General features: G+C 36.3%; 1 protein-coding gene across 3 annotated transcripts in view; it reads left to right on the top strand.

Annotated features, from left to right (window-relative positions):
* mamo (zinc finger protein 628-like) overlaps positions 1-20,884 on the top strand; it is a 74,194-nt gene that overhangs the window by 11,636 nt on the left and 41,674 nt on the right. For 2 of the 3 annotated variants that reach the window (XM_046624663.2, XM_046624662.2), the window contains exons 2-3: positions 9,546-10,587; positions 12,780-12,872. In XM_046624663.2, the coding sequence (XP_046480619.1) occupies positions 9,568-10,587; positions 12,780-12,872 (1,113 nt within the window). In that variant the 5' untranslated portion in view covers positions 9,546-9,567. Of the gene's footprint in view, positions 1-9,545; positions 10,588-12,779; positions 12,873-17,769; positions 19,115-20,884 lie in introns of those variants that run through there. The other variant, XM_069135843.1, reaches the window with a different exon arrangement.

The raw sequence follows: 20,884 nt of genomic DNA, 5'->3' as shown, positions 1-20,884 counted from the left end.
TCGATTTCGGCGTTGTCGACATGGGTTGTAAGGAATCATGTGGCAAAGACGTGTGATTGAAGAAGAAGAAAAAAAAAAATAGAAAATTCTTTATTTCGGAAACATTTCAGGCGTCGTACTAAGGCGGGAAGAATCCTTGGTGGAATTCATAAAAAAAAAAAAAAAAGAAAATTGTCAGGGTCAACCGTTGAACGAGTCGGCGTGGAATGACCCGTATATTAAGCCTAAAAATTCGACACGTGTCGCGTGCCTTGTAGGTGTGTACTTTTCGTCGTGACGTCACGTCCCGACGCCATAACCTTACCCAACTCTCTCTCTCTCTCTCTCTCTTCTCTCTCTCTCTCTCTCTCTCTCTCTCTCTCTCTCTCTCTCGCTCTCTCATGCCTCTCATCCTCGATGCGGCGGATTTTATTCCTTCGCACGATGTTTCGACGAGAGGCGACGCGACCGTCATCGTTTGTTTTACGAGCGGAGTGGAACGGAACAGTTTATAACCTAACCTAACCTAACCTAACCTAACCTAACCTAACCTAACTTAACCTGACCAAACCTAACCTAACTTCGCACGATCTGAACCGACTAACCGAGGCAAACGCCGCGAGAGAATCGAGCTTGGCGGGGGGGGGGGGGGGGGAGGGGGGGGGGGGGCGAAACGCCGCCGCCGCTCTCTTTGCATCAGCTGTTGGCGCGAAACTCGAGAGGAACACGTTGCGCGGTCGCATGACGAGAGGCCGCCAGACCTGAGGGGAGTGGGGGGAGGGGGGGGGGGGGGAGACACGCGTTTAGCACTTCGCATTGTGATCGCACTCTCGCTGTCAGCCGCTGGGCACACTCTCTCCCGCCTCACGTTTCCGCTCCTCCGATGATTGTTTTCCTTGTTCTTTGACGGGTTTTTGCCTCTTTCTTTTATTTAGCTCTCTTTCGTACTTTCCAAAAATTCATCAATTACTTGGCGGACGTACGTAAATTACGTCTTCGAATTTTGAGGGGTTTTGACATTTTCTTCAAAATAAAACATATATTTGATCGAGAGTAGAAACTTGTCTCGCTATTATTCATCCTCGGAATGAGTATTTTTACATTGTACCAAAAACAAAAAATTGCTTTCGCGTTTTGGATTTTTCACACGAAATTTTTTGGCTCGTAATTGAAAAAAATATATTCGATATGGATGAATTATTTGATCTCCCGAGTCCAAGATGGTGTGTAAAAGATTCCAAATAATTTCTGTATCGAATGCAAAAATAAAACATTTTTCCTAAGCATGGGACTCTCTGTTACAAATCTATATCGTATATCTAATAATAACAAATCGACTGGTATCTTTTGTGTATAAATAAATCACTGACAAATCGTCTGATCTTAAAATTTTGATATTCTTCTCAACTGTCACAAAAAACAAGTTCAATAGACCAAATTTCCAAGTAAAAAAAAAAAACGTTTCAAGTGAACGTAGCTTGCGAAAGTTTGAGAAGAATATTGTTTGAATAAATACGCAAATTTTGTATTGTTCATCTAAATATTCTACCTTTTGCTCATATTTATATTTCATATTTTACGTCACAATTCATCGTCGATGCAACGTGCCTGTCATTGTAATTTTTTGATTTCCTTAGCAAACACTTAAAAGTAGATAAATTACACTATTTTTGACGTATCGAAAATTGGAAAATATTTAGTAATTAAAGACAGACGCGTTGTACCAAAATAAGCAAACAAATTTTAAAAAATACAAAAATGGGCCCCCATCTCAAAAATTCACTCCACCGACTTTCCGAATTCTTACCATTTGCAAATATCTGCAACGCTTCTTCAACGCAATTCGTATTTCACGCTTCATTGTACTGGAATAAGAGAAACTTAATTTTTAACAGTTGTTATCAATTCTAACGACACTTTGATTTTGTGCAAAACTGTACCAACTTCTGTAAATATGATTCAGTGCGAGATTGGGATTAAAAATAATTTTCATTTCAACCACAAACTTTTAACATTCGAAAAATTATGGAGCTGAAGAAATCGTTGTTTCGTAGTAAGAGGAATTTTTGAAATGCAGTAAATTATAACATATTCATAATTTGAAAACTTGACTATTTCAAAATCACTATAAACTTGCAAAATTACGTTAACGCTACAAATTTTGGCCTCATAAAAAATTTCAAACCGCAACAAAAATTATTCCCACCAACGATACAAGAAATAAAAAAATACCATGAAATTCCAAAATTCGCAAAAAAAATTTTTTTTCACTCAACATGTCAAAAGCATAATTCTTTGACTTTCGTTTGTGCATCGATCTTACACCGTTAATTATCTCTTCAACTTTACATTTATATCCGTTGCGTGATCCACGAACAAATCAATCATTGCAACCAACCCGCTATTAAAATCCCTCTTAAATACACGCTCTGAATTATTTGTCCCATTATTTATATACTTATACGTGATTGATCCACGTTACTGATTTCATCGATGTATCACGAAACAAAATGTTTTATATTAAAAGTTACAAAGTGAATAAGAACCAAGAAACTTATATCGGTAGAAATAGTGATCACAAACACCAAGGTGGCGATAGAACCAGGAAAACCGTGAATAATCCGGGAATTTCATCAGTTGGGAAAAGTCGGGGAAAAATCAGTGAATTATTACAGAACCTAGGGCAAAACGTAGTTTTTTTTTTTTTTTTTTTTTTTATAAATCGTTTTCAAACTTCAGCAATTAACTTTTTCAAATTATTTGTGCAAGAAAGCAATACCACGCGTTTTTTACTTGCGTACCCAATTTCTGGAGCTTTTGGTCATGAAAGCTTCCCAACTATTACCTAAGTTTCGTGAGAAAAAGTCCCTGAATTTTGATTTTTTTTTTTTTTACGGGAAAATTCAGGTAGTCGTTATTTGAGCAAAATTTTCGCCACCGAGGAAACGGTTGTTGTATTTTCTAAAAATCGACGTCGCGTCTGCCGATTAGTCGAAAAATCGCCAATGGATTTCTGTCTGAAATTGCATCGTCTCACCATTATTTGAGAGGCGTTGTATTACTCAGTTATCGAGGCGAATAATATTTGCACACGCGTGTTTGGATAACCCAGTGTATGTATCGGCAAGGCTGTCGTAAAAGCTCATTGCGGTATTTTAAACACACAAGGTACACCGCTGTTTGGATCTGATTATTACTTCGCTCATACTTCTCTCGGCGTGTCTGGTAGCCCGAAACAGCTTAGCGTTTTATCGTTTCTCTTTGTTGCGGTACGATTTTTCACAACTCAACTCAAAAAAAGAGTCTTGTTTTTGAAAAGTGGAATTGGGGCGAATTCCATGGAAACCCGATCTACGTCTATCCTCACCGTTTCCAAATTGGTTTGAATTTGTTTTTTTTTTTTTTTACTTTTTTACAATTGTCTCAACTCTGAAACAGTACCCTGAATTTTTTCAGATTTTTTATTCAACTGCTCAATCACTTATAAATATTTAGAGTCATTTTGAAAAGAACCATCGTTAACATTCTCAAAAAATTTCACACAACTGTAATTTCTTTTTCTAACATTTCAAGACCGATGATGGTCAGATTTTTTTTGTCAACTGAAAAATCGTTCGAACGATACGAAAACTTTTCAAAACTTCTATTTTTCACTTGAAACATTTCTAGACCGGTTACATTGTGAAGCGACTTTGGTCTATTTTTTTGGCACATTCAACTTTTTTTCATCAACTTCATCGTGAAAACCGGTCTAGAAATGTTACGGGTTAAAAATAGAAGTTATGAGAGTTTATCGTAAATTTTCAGACCCTTCAAACAATGTTACAGTTGATCAAAATAAAGTGTTGAAAAAAAAAATTGAAAAAACCTGCCCATCATTGACTCGGTCTTGAAATATTTGGAAATGAAAATATAGTTTTTTGAAATTTTATTAACAATTTTAAAAGGGATTCTTTTCAAAGTCACTCCAAATATTTGTAAATAATTAACCGGTTGATCAAGTAATCTGAAAAAATTCAGAGCACTATTTCAGAGTTGGGAAAGTCGCAGAGATTTTCTTTAACAAAATCAAAAATGATTTGAGTCCGACGTTGGTTGGGTTATATTCGATTTTGCGAATAGTGTCAGGTTCGCAAAAATTATCGTTTACTCAGGTCGATGGACTCATTGATAGCAGAATTTTTTCAAACACGAGTATCGATTATCACGCGTAAAATAAAACTGTCCAGCTCCCGAATGTCGGTCAGTTTCAATTCCAGAGAATAATAGGAATGAAAAGTTATAGAATTAATGTAACAGCTGTAACAATAAGATCGAGCACCTCTTCAGAATATTAAGTTAAACACGGATCAGAAAGATGGAACGAAAATACGAGGTCTTTATTCTTGACCGATTAGTTGTCGTTATAATTGTATCATCTTTGATCAATCGTAGGGATCAAGAAGGATCGTATTGAAATTTCAGCAAAAATTATCGTCGAGCTTGAATGATAATTTTTTTCATTAAAATAAACCGAAGAATAAGATCTTTTTTGGTTGCATTCTGTCTGATCCTTAGTTATAAAATCACGAAAAAAATTAATTTGTAGTGTTCAATTTTATAGCAATTGGTTTCAGTTATCTAGAAATTTACAATTTATGCCGTTAATTTATAATTTTTAAACAACAAAGGGTCAATAATTGAGTCTAAACGTGTCAATAACTGGTACGCTATACCTTGGTTATCACGGATCTAGATTTTATCGTTTTTAATACATTCATTTATGGATACAGAATAGTGTCAGTGGTGCGACTATCGTTACAAATTCACGATCTCCGTGCCTTAAACGAAGAATTTCACGCCTAGTTTTCGTTTCATTTCATTTCATAATTCCGAGGATACAATGGACTCGTTTTCAAGTAACGCGTAACATTTTGAGAGTATGTTCATTATGAGATACTCTTTATTTAGCGCTCGTTTTCAACAGTGACAAATGTAAATTGAAAATGATGTGAATACGTCGAACGATGAACTATGTTTATAAAACATGAAACAATTCATATCAAATTCAGTACATAATACAATATGAATATTAATAAAAAAAAAAACACTTCAGATTTTTAAGACTATTTTCATCGTATGCCGGTGCAATAAGCTTTCAGTTTTTCGAATTAGTAGGCTCAATTCTGAGAAAGCATCCAAACACTCATCAGTGGTTATAACAAGAAATATTTTAATGCAATGTTACGTTCAGAGCAAAATCCTTGATACTGATCGGTGAATCTTTAAATCGTGAGAATATTTTTGCCCTGCGATATAAAAATGATCAGCGCAAAATAGGCGTTAATAGTCTTCACCTGAATAATTTTCAAACCAAATACTCGTGCGATTTAATTTCAAGGAGGCCGGTGCGTCAGAAATCGATATTTTTCATCGTTTTAACTAAAAAATACAGTCACAAATTTAGTATTTATAAAATTATACCCGTCATCTACAAAGATCAGATAACGCTCATTTTCAAGACGGTTTGAAATTATTATCAATAATTACGATTACGAACCAGAGATTCACTTGTTTTTCAACAGTCCATTCGGTATTGCCATTTTTTGAATCAAGTATTCAACGATGCCGAAATAACGGAAGGTTTATCACCCAGGTTACTATTAATTTTGTCTTTAGATTTGTGATCAGCGACCCCAACAACCCCCGAGTAACAAGTTTCGGCGAGAATCATCGAATTTTGATAATTTTTCCAATTTCACAACCGCCATATTGGACCCGCCATCTTGAGTTTAGAAATTACCAAATTCTGACTCACTTCAGATTCGTAATTAGCGAGCCTAAAACCCCCCGAGTAAAAAAATTTTAATGATACCTGTTTTACTGAATTTTTCCAACTGCAGGCCTACCAACGTCTCCAATTTGAATGAAATAAAATCCCTTGGATCAGACGCGCTCTCTCTTGCGACAGAAAACGGAGGGCTGCCCGCGCGTGTATATTCGGGTCTTCGATATCGTTACGTGGAAGTTATATCCTATTGACAAAGTCAATGGCATTTTATTAATTGCGTTATGGAGTTGGTATAAAGGTATATCAAGTCCGGAGGCCGCACGAAGGAGCGAGTCACGCACGCTTCTCATTTCGAATATTGAGGAGGCTTTGCCGTACACGCGTATTATACATATATTACGTATATATTATACGTATACATACACGCGCTTACACATAAATGAATATTGCATGTATCGGCGTACCGGCAACCTGATATAACCTAATATAACTTCTTCCCCCAAGAAGTCAAACCACGATGACGACCGGCTTACCCGCAAATCTCTATTCCGTTGGATTCGTATTCATTACATGTCTATGCGTTCACCTTAAATCCTCAAATCTAATTGTCTGCCAGACAGCGTATAATTTATCAGTTAGCGAAATTATTATCGACGTACAAGATCTACATGTTTCAGTCTATTCGGTAACTTCTTACTGTCCACCAGCATAAGCGTAATCTCTTCAATCGAGTATCATGATTTTTGTTACGCTTATATCACTTTAAAAACATTTCCTACACACGCTGAGAAAAATTTTCATTTGTCACAGTAACTGGGAAAATTCAGTAAATTAGGTATCGTTAAAAAAATCTGTTCGACTAAAAAAGTAGAGTAAACCCGACAATCTGATTTTGCGTTGCAATAACCCGAAAAGGATCGACGATAGCGCAAAATGGTTAGGCGTAGCTCGTTTTTCCTAATTCCAACAATATTCAAACAGTATTTACAACGACACCTGTTTTACCGAATTCTTCCAGTTAATACACAAATGAAATTTTTCCCAGTGTACATACATACACGTGTATGAAACGTGTAACACGTATTACGTGATGGAACGAACGAGTATAGAGTGACAGATAAGTTTATATCGTCAGCTGATATCTGTCATATCCTATGCCTCTGCCACGTGTCCGTACACCAGTCCGTACGTAGAACGTATTCACACGTACTTACCTGACATATCAGGGACTCGGGTGGGAATCACTTTCACGGTGTTACACCGGTGCTTGCTCGTGCTGCAGAGTGCGTTAGATAAGTTGCCTCCCGCCCTCGCGCGTCTATTTGCTTTCACGATTGATAATACATTATGTAAAAGCAAAAGTGTGAGATAAGCGTTGCAATTTGTATGGTAATATTGATAGGCTCGGTACGAAATTTAATCTCCCGATATCGACGGCTATGTGAGTTGGTACACCTAACGTGCGTATACTTGGGCATGTGTGCACCTACGTTCGCATATGTCGGAACATATATGCACGTGTGTAGGGCATTCCCTGACAATTACACCGATTATTATCTTTCGCCATCAAGGATCCGAGCTTCGGGTTTTACTTCCAATAACTTGTTTTGCGTCGTTTTTTGTGTTTTTTTTTTTTTTTTTTTAATCCGAGACTTACCACCTTTTACATCTTTCTTTTTTTGTTTTTCATAGATTTCGTACATGACGATTCTTCGATTTATTTTACTCACGTTTTTGACGAATCCTTGAACAATTTTTTTAATATTACCGAAATTCTTCATTAATCGTATTCCTTAATGGAATTGATGTGAAAAATGATGTCCGTTTTTATATGTACAGTGACGCGAGCATGTTGAATCATCGGTTCGTTTTTACTTTATCGTTATTCATTTTTAATAAATAACATATTTGGTATTTTCGTGTTTTATCGTAGTCGCGAATTTTTACCCGTCTTACACGTAAACGTGGAAAAATTGGCATTTCGCGTTGTTCTTTTTATCAAGATACGATACAACTAATGGAAAACTATGCAGTAAGTAAAAAAAAAAAAAAAATTTAGCCAAGTGACAGATTTTGGTCAATTTCTTTCTCGGTGTTTAACCAAAGCAAAAAAATTTCACTATATTGTGGTTTTATTAAATTTTTGAAAAGTGGATTTTTGGTAAAATAAAATGTCCATCGTTAAAACGTTTACGTGCCGCGTTGAATTAAAATTCGTATACAAAAATCCCTAATGGTGAGAATATCACGGTTGATGGATATTTTCCGAATTAAGAATTCAAAAGTTTATCGCACTTTTGCGCGTGCGGTAATTTTCATTCACGCCTCATTGTAATTCCGGTATTGAATAAATTGTGTTCATATTGAAATCTGACCTGACTCTTTAGAGGTTGTGTTAATACCAATTACTGTTTCTCTTGCCATTATATCATAATCTGTGCAAAGTGAAACTAAGTTTTAGTGCAAAACCAATGCCGGTAACAAGTGAAAGGCATTAATAAACAATACAGTACCTACTTGGATTTCGCAGAAAATTAGACAATTTTCAATTACTCAATGACTGCAGTGACAATTGCAGTGTGTATGCATCGATAGTTTCGTGAAAATCTACACGTTTTGATATCTTGATTATTTTCGTGTGTTTAGCAACGATCTTATGCAAACACACATTTTTTGCGGCTTGTCTAATGCTGGTACTTTCATGGAAGTAAACCGAAAGGTTATGGACGGGCTTTGGGATAGTAATTTTTTAAAGTTCAAGGTGTTTCATCAATTCAGACACTAAAGAAGTTAGCCGTTTCGACTCTATTTTACATATCGAAGAATTTATACTTAGACGCGAATCGCGGATAAAACTATTCATTGCGAAAATAAAAGCAATAATAAATTTTGTAAGCAATCGATGAGTTCACTCATAGACTTGATTTGAAATGTGAAATGTCAATCAATTATGATTTTGAAAGAAAGTGATATTTGATGTAACGTTTTCTACGAATTTTTATCCTTCTTGAGACAATTTCCGATAATGATGAATTTTATACGACATTATTTTCATTTTAAAAACGACAAATGTTTTCAAAAAGTAGTCTGACTGAAAATAATCGTGAATAAGACTAGGATTAAAACAGGGACCCGTTACAATACTGTATATTATTATCAGTTTACAATTAGAAATAATGCAGTCAATACATACCAATATACCATATTTGAATGTTGAATTGAAGTTCTAAACAGTGAGAATCGAGTTTTTAATATTCAGCTCGAATTCATTGGAACAAAATGTTCAATACTGAAAATAAATCGAAGTCCGGGGGTTTTGAACCTTCTCACTGGGTCTTCGACGGTATTTTAAAGGGTTCATCCAATCCCAATAAAAAGAAACTTGGAAGAAAAATTTACGAAAAAGTCGAGTTATATTTTGGTAAATATCAAGTATCATGAGATCTCGCACAGGTAAGAAACACGAGGAAGGTTTCGTTGGCATAAATAAATGGTACAAGTTTGTTAAAATAGCCTCGGAATCTTGATGCTACTTCATCGATGATCCTTGAATCATGTATGTATTATTTTGTCAACGTAAACTTGGTTATACATCGTTTGAAGTAATTTGACGTATCGTTAAATCCTTGAGTTTCGGAAGTCGAGCGAACGCTCCAATCGAAAACAGTATTTCCAACTGCCCTTCAACGACTCGAATCGCCAATCGCTGATAAAGGGAGAGTGTTTGACGTTCATCTAGGATCCCCCTGACGTCGATCACGTTGTGTAAATGATGTATGGTTTTTGTAATTTTCAGCAGGGTTGCGGGCAGTTCAGACATGGGAAGTGAGCATTACTGCCTGAGGTGGAACAATCATCAGAGCAACTTGCTGGGTGTGTTCAGTCAGCTGCTGGAGTCCGAGTCGCTGGTGGACGTGACGCTGGCGTGCACGGAGGGCCCCTCGATCCGCGCTCACAAGGTTGTACTTTCGGCCTGCTCCAGCTACTTCCAGGCTTTGTTTCTCGACCACCCAAATCGCCACCCCATCGTCATCCTCAAGGACGTCCGCTTCTCCGAGCTACGAACCCTCGTCGACTTCATGTACAAGGGAGAAGTGAACGTTGAGTATTGCCAGCTCTCAGCGCTCCTAAAGACGGCCGAGAGTCTCAAAGTCAAGGGACTCGCTGACATGACAAACATCAATGCTGCGGCATCGTCGAGGGATGAATTAGACCAGCAGCAGCAGCAACAGCAGCAACAGCAACACCATCAGCAGCAGCAGCAGCAGCAACAACAGCAACAACAGCAACAGCAACAACAGCAACAACAGCAACAACAACATCTTGCCAATGAGAACCAGCGGGATCGAGAGCACCGGGAACGCGATAGGGACAAAGAACGGGAGAGGGAAAGAGACCGGGATAGGGAACGGGAACGGGAACGGGAACGGGAAAGGGAAAGAGAGAGGGAGAGGGAACGGGAGAGGGACAGGGAAACGGAAGTGGAATGCGAACAATCTCAACCTCAGCAGCTCAGCGACGTAATGGAAGCTGTTCATATGACCGAGTGTCCACCGTCACCCACGGGACCCGGGAGTCCGTGTCCCGGACCTCTGGCCCTTCATCGAACCAGAAGGAACTCGGACGACGCTGCGAGCCTCGAAGAAACGAGAGGCTCCCTAAGTCCCATATCCGTTCACAGTGGTCCCAGCGACATGAGTCTCAGTAATAACACCGCCGGTGCAACAGCCGGAGGCATTATACCCCTCCAACTGCCGCAAAGCAGGCTTCCGTCTCCTCACAGTACGGAACCACTCGCCGGACCCTCGGGACTTCCGCCTGTACAACAAGTTCCTCTCGTAAGTCGATCGGATTCTTGTTGCTTTTGGTTTCTTTTTTTTTTTTTTTTCTTCTTCTTTATCTCTCCCAACACTTCCTCGTCGATTTTACCATATCGGTTTTAAAAACACGATCATCGAGACAACCGTCGGTCCGATGTGGATAGAAAGGTTACCGGGACGTGCTTTCGACATTTTGTATTACGTGAGAAAAGTCGGTTTAGGAGAAATCAAATGGCGGCATGTGAATAAACTGTCGTAAAGAGGTCAAGGCGCCGAAACGACACTTTCGATCACTACTTTGTCAAGTTTTTATACTTTCAAGTAAAATTTGGAGGTGATACTTCCTAGATGTGATAACTACTATCGAGAAATAAATAGCAGCGTGCCGCGTGGTCAATAAAAGCTTGTGCTGCTTGATCGGGCTGTCAGGTCAACACCGATCCTTGATTCAAACGACTAGAACGGTCCGTACTTAAAGTGTACTTAAGACAGCTCAAAACCTAGGCATATGGCTATTGAAATCCCATTTCAAGCCAAAGACTGTTAGATATTTAGGCAGAAAATTTTTTGCCGTCAATTCGAAAGTTCTTAAATAGACGAATCGATGGAGGCAGGGTTTCGCATTAGGAATTTTCCATAGGAAGAAGAATGATGATTGCAAAAAAAAAAAAAAAACAAAAAAAAAAAACCTCTCTTCATTTTTTCACATCTCTCTAACCTCACAATTATTCTGAAATACAATATATTATTGTTTCTGAATCGGTATAAAGAGATTGTAAGAATCGTTGGTAGTCGAATAAAAGAGATCTCGAGTGAAAAATAATTTTAAATTCGGCAAAAATTGATTTATTTTTTGTCTGAAATACGTAACAGTTTCAAACAAACCAAAAATTTGATCGGTTAAACTTTGTTTTAGTGAGTAAACAATTTGTTCTGATTAAATAAGTATCCGGTTGGCCGTGTAGTGAACATGTAAAGAAAGTTTAGTACACTTGAATAGTTATAAATCGGAAGTCTGACAAATCTTTACTATAGAAATTAAAAAAAAAACAAAAAAACTATGCTATCCAGTTTTTTATCGTCTCGATGAATCGAAACTAGAAAAAGCGCTTAGTCGTATTCGTATGATATCGGCTAGTTCGAGAAAATCAGTCAAATTAGAATCTACACACACAATGTACGAGATGAATTCTTCCATTTTACAAAATCATGCCTGTCCGCCAGTTTAGTAAAATTCACACTGCGTCACACGACGCACAGTTTGGCACGTTACGAAACGTTATTCCTGAGTGGATAACAAGTCACTTTTATTTTTTTTTTCTTCACTCACTGTCACTTTTTTACTTTGCAAATGTTCGATCATCAAGAGTCTTTCGAGAAACTGATTTGTAATTTCAATAAAAAAGATTTAACATTTCGTCATTATTTTACGTCGAAACGAATAGTTTACAGTAAAAAGACAAGTAAAAATCAATTCAGACTCGGAATTGTTAAAACTCGTTCAACTCTGAAATGGAACAAATTTCCCAGCTCAAAAATGCAGAAGATTTAACTTGTTTCGCTGCAAACTGATTTCTACGTAACAATCATCGCTTGCTCTCCGCATCGCCGATTCCGACCGTTGGTATGCAAAATTAAGTTATATCTCATTGAACAATATTAGATCGGTGAAATCTGTATTCCGAATCTGTGTAGTACGCCGAATGTATTTAATCAAAAGCCAGCATCAATCAAAGTTTTGATCACGCTCTATCAGCGATGACACCGATATTTTCGTCCTACATAATATAGTATAACAGTATTAGCATATGAATGTACGACACGTATACAGGTTGTACAAACGTGATGAAACCTGAAACGGTTTGATAACGTGGTAACAAGAGTTAGGCCGATAGTAAAATTTGTTCTCACGTTTTATGCTATACTTGATACGTAGTTTTTGATTTGCCTAAAATTTCGAGCGATCTTGCTTTATCAAAAACTCCTCACTACGTTAATTAGCTTTTTTGAAATTACGTTTAAGCGTAAAATTTATCCGCAATCTCGTACGTTGCGGGAACACTCTTCGATCGGAACTTCGTCAAGACAGTCGTTTGCGTTCCCTTTTGGCGCAAAATCCTCGTCCTCCGTTCGTTCCGGTAAATAAATAAAATAAAAAAAATGAAAATAAATAAATAAATCACCGCAATATTTCCGTTCTCTTTTTCCAGTCCCTAAAGAAGGAAGTAGATTGGGAGCGATCTACGGACGATCGAGTATCGAATATCGAGGCGACGACTGACTACAGACTCCCACCAGATCCGGTGAGTCTTGATTCAATTATAACTTACAAGTTTATTATCAACTCGCTCTTGTTCGCCTATAACACATGTATACACATATTACGTATTCCTCTTAACTCTGCATAGTTCGTTATACTCTCTTAAATAATAATAATAACAATAACAATAACAACAACAACAACAGCAACAACAATTATCATTATTATTGTTATTGTTATTATTGTCATCATCAATACATATGCATATATTATGCCGTTTAAATACATACCTAATGTAATGTACATGCACAAATATTCCGCGCGTACACGAAACGCTCATCTTGCAACGATTCACGATAAAGCAAGGTCATCAGGTTGCTGATTATTATGATACAAGATCGTAACGTTTTTTTTTTTTTTTTTTTTCTTTTATTTTTTTTTTTTCTTCACATTTTTCTGGCCCTCCCCCTCCACCCCCCCCCCCCCCCCCCCCGCCCATCTCCTCGCCGAAAAAATTAAACAAATCGAAATAAAAACACTCGAATACTCACCTTATCGTATCATTAAATACGCGTCACTTGCGACCTGTTAGATAATTTATATAGAAGCACCTTTAAAATATCCCAGTGTTATAGAAAAGCAATTCCGTGTTGGGATTTGGTATCGTCGCGTATGTAATTTTTGTGTAAACGTTGTTACGCTTAGATCTATGATGACGACGGTCGTTATTGATTTATCATCATTGATAATTATTGTTCGTTGTTTTACGGTACGGGCGAATTTGACAAACGTGGACGTAACGTTTCATCGGTTCTGCTGTTAATGCGATTTATCGGTAAAAAGATAATGCTCTGGACGAACATGTGAAAGTTTGAAAAATCACAGGGAATACTGTGTTATGTATGTGATCATGTGTTTCATTATTTATGCTGTAACTACTGCACGTGGGTCTGTTGCATGCATGTGTTGCCGAGAATGCTTTTGCTAACCGCTGCGGTTTTCTCTCTTAATGCCATTTCACCGCTGTACACTTGTTGGAAAAATATATTTTACTATCTTAAGCATGCGTGTGAAACTTGTGGTCAAGTCGAAAAAGGTATGCAGACGAAAATATGAAGAAACGAAACTTTCAACGGGGCGATCAAAGTCTTGTCGAGTTTAATGCGTATGGAAACAATGCTTAATTGATCAATTTATGGAAAGATATTGGGAGATAGTAATTTTTAATTGAAAAAGCAAAATCGTAAATAATTTCGAGGAGATCGAATTAACGTTACGTTTAAAGAAAACGAATGAAATAAATATGAACATCGTTAGAAATTGCTAGAATCGAATTTGTCCTAAGGCTTCACGTTTGATCGGAAAGACGTGACGAGGGAAATCATTTTTAGTTTGGAATAGTAAATTGATACTCTATTAAAAAACATCTCATTTTAGTCTCAGATCTGACTTTGTCTCGTTGTAAAGAATTCAATTGCAAAATCGTCGAACACTCTTTTTCCGTTCGAGAAATAATTCAACAATAATTATACAATTTTTGTTCATATTTTTATTTCATATTCAGGAAATACTATTTCAATTGAACTCAAAACGACTAATTTCAACTGCATCAATTAATCCCTCGTTCCATTATACTTTTGCCTCGCCAGTTGTCTTGCTTGTCTGTAAATTTGATACGTAAATTCATTCTCTTTACGTAAGATATATTTGAAAACATCGATCCCGCACTTGAAATACGACACAGTTCAAAGTAAAATATCGAGTGAAACTTTAAAATCCCGATTCACCAGAGGTCGTCACACTTTTTTCGTAAATTGCTCTTGTATCGGGAACGCCTAGCGCTCAGCGACATCTAGCGGTGATAATTCGTATCTTTTCACGATTAGCTAAAAATATTACAAAAACTTGTCATTTTTCGATTATTCAACTAAATACAAAAGTTAACTATCAATATTTAAATTTTTCCAACTGTGTTCTGCAATTGATGACCGTGCATTTATCCCGAAAAATTAATTCGACAATTTTTCTTATTAATTGTCCGTTAACATGACGAATTCCGTTTATCACGTGCATATGTACGTAATATACAGTAATATACATCTATGTGTTCCGCTGTACGGTTGGATCTACTATTTCATGTGTGTTTATTACCGTAATAATTTTTCGTCGTCGTCGTTTTATATATATATTATATTATTCAATACACACACAATTCATTAATCTCTCTATCATACCAACTTTACATACATCGTACTTTTTACTAATTCCAATATAATTATATACTCACGTCTGCTGCGCCTCGCCGCTCCCAATTTCTGTGTACTCACGCTTTTAGAGAGAAAAAGATGAAGAGAGAAAAAAAATCACTCAAAAATGAAATTACCCCTCCTAGAGAAGAAGCAAATAAGATGCAAAAAAAAGAAAAGAAAGCAATAAAAAAAAAAAAAAAATAGAAAATTGAAAAAAAAAATAACGTCTTCTCACATACTTTTCCACACTTCCACGCAAATAACTTTCCACTACACGTTACATCCTCCTTCTCATCATATTATATCCTGCCAGCCCGTCTTGCTAGCTCACTGTCAAGAAGTTGACCTTCGTTTTTGGCCATGGTTGTTTTTTTACTACATTTACATATTTATAAATCTCTATTTATATACATATATATATATATATATATATATATATATATATATATATATATATATATATATATATATATATATATATATACATTGTATATGCGCATTACATGTTGCTACATATCGCATAATAATACACGTATGCTGTACATTTATATGTATGTATGCATATATATATATTATATATAATACATAATAAATATATATGTATATATTAGGGTGGTCCTCATTTAGAATGTTGACGAATTTATTCCGGATCACCCCACCAAATCAACTATAAATAATTGAAAAACTATTCACAATTTTTTTCAGATTTTTATATCAACTGTAATCGCAGGCACGGTGTGAGAGGAAGGATTTCCCAATTTAAAATACACGTGTTTCGGACACGTTCTTAGTATATATTTTACTGTAAGAGTAATAATGTTCGAAAAAATCCATAAACGTGAGGTTCTAGTGAGCATTAGTGCTACTATCTGAGAAAAAATTCACATCATCATACCAGGTGATACAGACAATTGCATTTCTTATAAATAAAAAGAAAAAGTCAAATTTCTAGGGTGTGCAACTCGGCGAGATTGGTTGGTACGATGATGTGAATATTTTCTTAGATAGTAGTACTAATACTCACTAAATCTTTGCAATTACAGATTGATTCGAACATCGTCACTCTTGCAATAAAATATATGCTGAGGATGTATCTAAAACAGGTGTATTTTAAATGGTGATATCCATCCATTTACAGGCACGGGTTAGAATTGATATAAAAATCTGAAAGAATTAGGAAATTGTTTTTGAATTATTTATAGTTGATTTGGGGGGAGGTCTGAAAAAAAATCATCAACACCCTGAGTAAGGATCACCCTAGTATATATACATACTGTATGCTTTTTGGCATAAAGTTATACTGGGTATGCAAATTTTTTACTACACAATTCGTTTATATTATGTATTACGTACACATATGTGCACATATATGTATGTATTATACGTCGTATATGCACACATTCATTTATCGTTGTTTTGGGGTTGAGTGCAATGCCATTGCTCCACGTACAATTAGCGCTGCGGTATTTCTTATATATTATACACATATATACATATCGTATTGTATATCACTGAATTTGATAAAACAGAAATGAAACATTTAAAAAAAGAAATGAAAAGCAACAAAAGAAACGAAAAATTGGGAGGACGAACGTACTAGCTTTTTTTTTTTTTTTACTCATATATACATTTAATATTATACATATATAGTATACTGTATAAATAGCCCGCCAAACAAAAATGAGCGTCAACTTCTTGTGCTGTCGTTTAATTGAAAATAGAAAAGAAAGAAAGGGAAAAGGAGAAAAAGAGAGAGAGAGAATGAGAGAGAGAGAGAAAGAGAGAGACAGAGCAAGAAAGTGAAAGAGAGATAGAGAGGGAGAGAGAAGAAAATCAGAAAAGCACAAATATATGTATATACACAAGTAAATACGTATACGTATACATATATGTGTGTTAAGAAAAAAAAAAAAAATTCTTCGACCCAACATACATTATTATGTGAACAATATACCAATACATATACACGCGACGTGGAGAATTTCCGTTTGTTACGAATAACTCGACTATAATAACGGATATTTACTTGTATACTGATCGGTACACGTGGAAAGAGAAAATAGTAGTCAAAAACGTAAAAAAAAAAAATATATATATATATATATATAATCAAATGAAATGAAATAATATTTAAAAAAAAGGGATAATCAGCTTACCTTTATGCATCATACCTGACACGGTCGCGGTGTAAAAAAATCTTACCTACAATTTTTACAAAGTTTATTAGTATACGTGTAATGGACAGTATATGTTATAAAACGATATTATTTCTACATATTATAAACATGTATATGTATACGTATACACACACACACTCACACACACGCACACTCACACACATACACACACGATAATTAAATCACCAAAGTATACAGGTTGTACATTTGAAGTATTTCGTCTTGTATAACTGAAAGACAGGAATAAAAGTAGAAATTCGAATACAAATAATATACCACGACGATACATAGATCGATCGAAAGAGACGTAGAGAGTGAGACAGAGAGAAGTTATAGACACAGAGAGAGCCTGTAGTTACGGTTTACGTGGAAAAAGAAAGGAAGTAAATTTGGAGAAAAAAAAAAACAAAAAAAAACAAGCAATGAAAAAAATTGAAAAAAAAAATTTAAAAAAAAAAAAAAAAAAAACACCGAGAGAGGCAAGAAGTTGATGTTCTTGTTTGTTTGGTTGCAGGAGTTGATGGGTTTGGATGAACGGGTGTTTGCGTGCATGTACTGCGGTGCCTCGTTCCTCCATCAGAGCAAGCTGACGCGGCACATCCTATCGCACAGCCTCGAGTCGCTAAAGTACAGGGAGCAGGCGGCGCATCTCCAGCTCCAGGCGCAGCTCGGTCTCGATTCGGGTCTCCATCTGGCTTCCGAGGTTGTCCACTACGCGCCCGGAGGTCCGGTTGAGCCGATGGACCTGGAGCTAGCCGCCCATTCGGACCCATCGTCCGGTGTAGTGCTTTGCAAGTTTTGTGGTAAATCATTCCCCGACGTCGGTTCGCTGATCGCCCACCTCCCCGCCCACACCGGCGACCGACCTTTCAAGTGCGAATTTTGCGGCAAGGCTTTCAAGCTTCGCCATCATATGAAAGACCATTGCCGCGTTCACACCGGCGAACGGCCGTTCAGGTGCGCCCTTTGCGGCAAAACCTTTTCGAGATCCACGATCTTGAAGGCACACGAAAAGACACATTATCCAAAGTATGTGCGAAAGTTCCTTTCACCCAGCCCCGTTGATCCATCCGAGGAGGAAGCCCCGGCGGCACATCCACCGGCGCCTCCCCATCATTGAGTATAATGACAAATTTTTAACTCCGCCTCTTTACGTATAATTATCATTATACTTTTATTACTATTATTATTATTATTATTATTAATATATACTATTATTATTACAATTACATATTATTAATCTTACTGTTATTAGCGTAGAGGTACGTGTGCGTTGAAAAATCTCCAACGCGGTATTTTTTCCCACCATTCGTTCGTTCATTTGAAACACAAAAAAAATTTTTTAATTATTTTTTCTCAATTTATTATACTCTTTTTTTTTCGATCGCTTCTTCCCGCCTATTGTATGTACTCAGTAGAATATCAATTCCGATCCTTGATACAGATTCCTGCACCGACGTCTTACCGACATTTTTAGAACGTTCGAGGATAAGGATATCCCCACTCTGGGTGACCTTATCGACCGTCGGATAATCCGATTGTCCAGCGTTATCGATCGAAGATAAAAAATATGGTAAAGTAGAGCGTAAATCTGGCGGATTTTAACCCTCTGTCGATAAGGCTGAACAACCGAACGATCCTATGATCGATAAGGTCAGCCGAATTGGGGATATCCCCACCCTTGAACGTTCTAGAAGTATCGGTAAAATGTCGGTGCAAGAATCTGTGTCCAGAACCTGCCTTACTACTCTAATTTTTTCTCCGCGTTTTTCATTTTTCTTTTTTTTTGTTGGTCCCTTTTTCACGCCAACGCTCCGCGTTTCATTTGCAAGAATAACGGTTACATATAGGTAGTATATCATAATACATATATATATATATATATATATATATATATATATATATATATATATATATATATATATATATGTATTATATACAATATACATATTATAGGAACAATTGTAAACTACATAAAATAAGCAACTATATAATAATAGCATAATAATGATAATGATGTAGGATAGATATATATATATATATATATATATAAAAGAAGCGTATACGCGCGTCATGTAGCGATTATACAACATGACCCGGTTGCGTGTACATGCATACTGTGCACCTAGCCTCGAGGCAATCCGACGGTATTTCTAGTTAGTCCTGTGATTTTGGTTAGGATGGTTGGTGTATATCCGTGTCTCATTCGAGGGGGAGAGGATAAGGGACACGTTAAAAAACCTAGTATAACAAAGAAACGAAAAAAAATGAAATGACATGAAATGAAATTGATATAAAATCATATGAAAATCTCCCTCGTTTAATCAGTGCTTTAAGATAAAACGTTCAGCTTATCCTTATACGTACACATATTTGTATATATCATAGAAAAATACACGCGTGCACGCATAAATTGTACACACATGCATGCGCGTTTCGATGAAACTTTGTTCGCACGCGCACACCCACGCATACCACAATATTACACTATACGCAACTTAATTACGCTGCGTGCATGTGTGTACATATTTATGCGCGAAGTACACGTATTTATACAATTATATATATATACACCTATGTGCATAGGTATGCATACATATGTTCGTGTGTAGGTAAATTATTGAGGTATTTAAGTTGCGAAAGAAGGGGAAGAAGAAAAAAAAAAGGAAAAAAAAAAAATAGAGGTGAAACGACGAGTGAAAACGAAGGGGAAAAAATAACCTAGACGCCACGGTTGGTGCTTTTAAAAAGAGATTCTGACAAAATGCTGTGAATTATATATAAATTGATTATACATCTAATGATAAAACGGACGAGAAAGAGAAACGATGCTAAAAGTGAAGAAAATAAACTTGATTAAGAAAAGTACACACACACACATACACACAACTACGTCGTGAAATGACGAAAAAAACAAAGAAACAAATAACAATATTGTATATCGTACGATTTCTACTATGTACAATGATTGACTGTTGTTGATACGATTGAGGATATTTTATACTCCAGTTGAGCGGGGTGGGTTTACACTATATTAGTAATAATAATATAAAACACAGACGATAAACAAATGAAAATAGTAATGATAAAATAGTAATGATAATTCCATAATATATGTATATGTATATTTAATATACATCTAGAGATACACACGTGCAGGGTGGAGGCTAAAAAGAAATAGAGAGAGAAAGAGAGAGAGAGAGAGAGAGAGAGAGAGAGAGAGAGAGGAGAGAAAGATGAATAGCGAAAGTTGATGAATCCTGAAAGGTCTCTGTACATAAAATATATGCAAACGTACGTACGGATGCAAAAAATGAAATTGCATCCGCATGAATTGGAAACGTAAAGAGTGCGCTGGCATAATATAACGATAACGTTACATATTCTCACTCCTTGTACTATTCGGTCCTTTGACGTGTATGTCGCTGACAGACTTCAACCCTTTTTCTTTTTTTTTTTTTTTTCTTCGCATTATTACTTTTCTGTACGGTGCAAAAGCTCGGTGATCCTGGAATTCGGCAAGTTCTTCGTTTATATTGAAATGCAATATCAATATATGATGAATTTTCTAATTTCTTCTGACAAAATAATCGAAAATTCACTGGCTTTTCATTGTAGACACAAATGAG

Source organism: Neodiprion pinetum, chromosome 4, assembly GCF_021155775.2.
Source record: "Neodiprion pinetum isolate iyNeoPine1 chromosome 4, iyNeoPine1.2, whole genome shotgun sequence".
NCBI classification, from domain to species: Eukaryota; Metazoa; Arthropoda; class Insecta; order Hymenoptera; family Diprionidae; genus Neodiprion; species Neodiprion pinetum.
The sequence above is the reverse complement of the archived record's forward strand: the minus strand, read 5'-3'. Positions and strand labels throughout refer to the sequence as shown.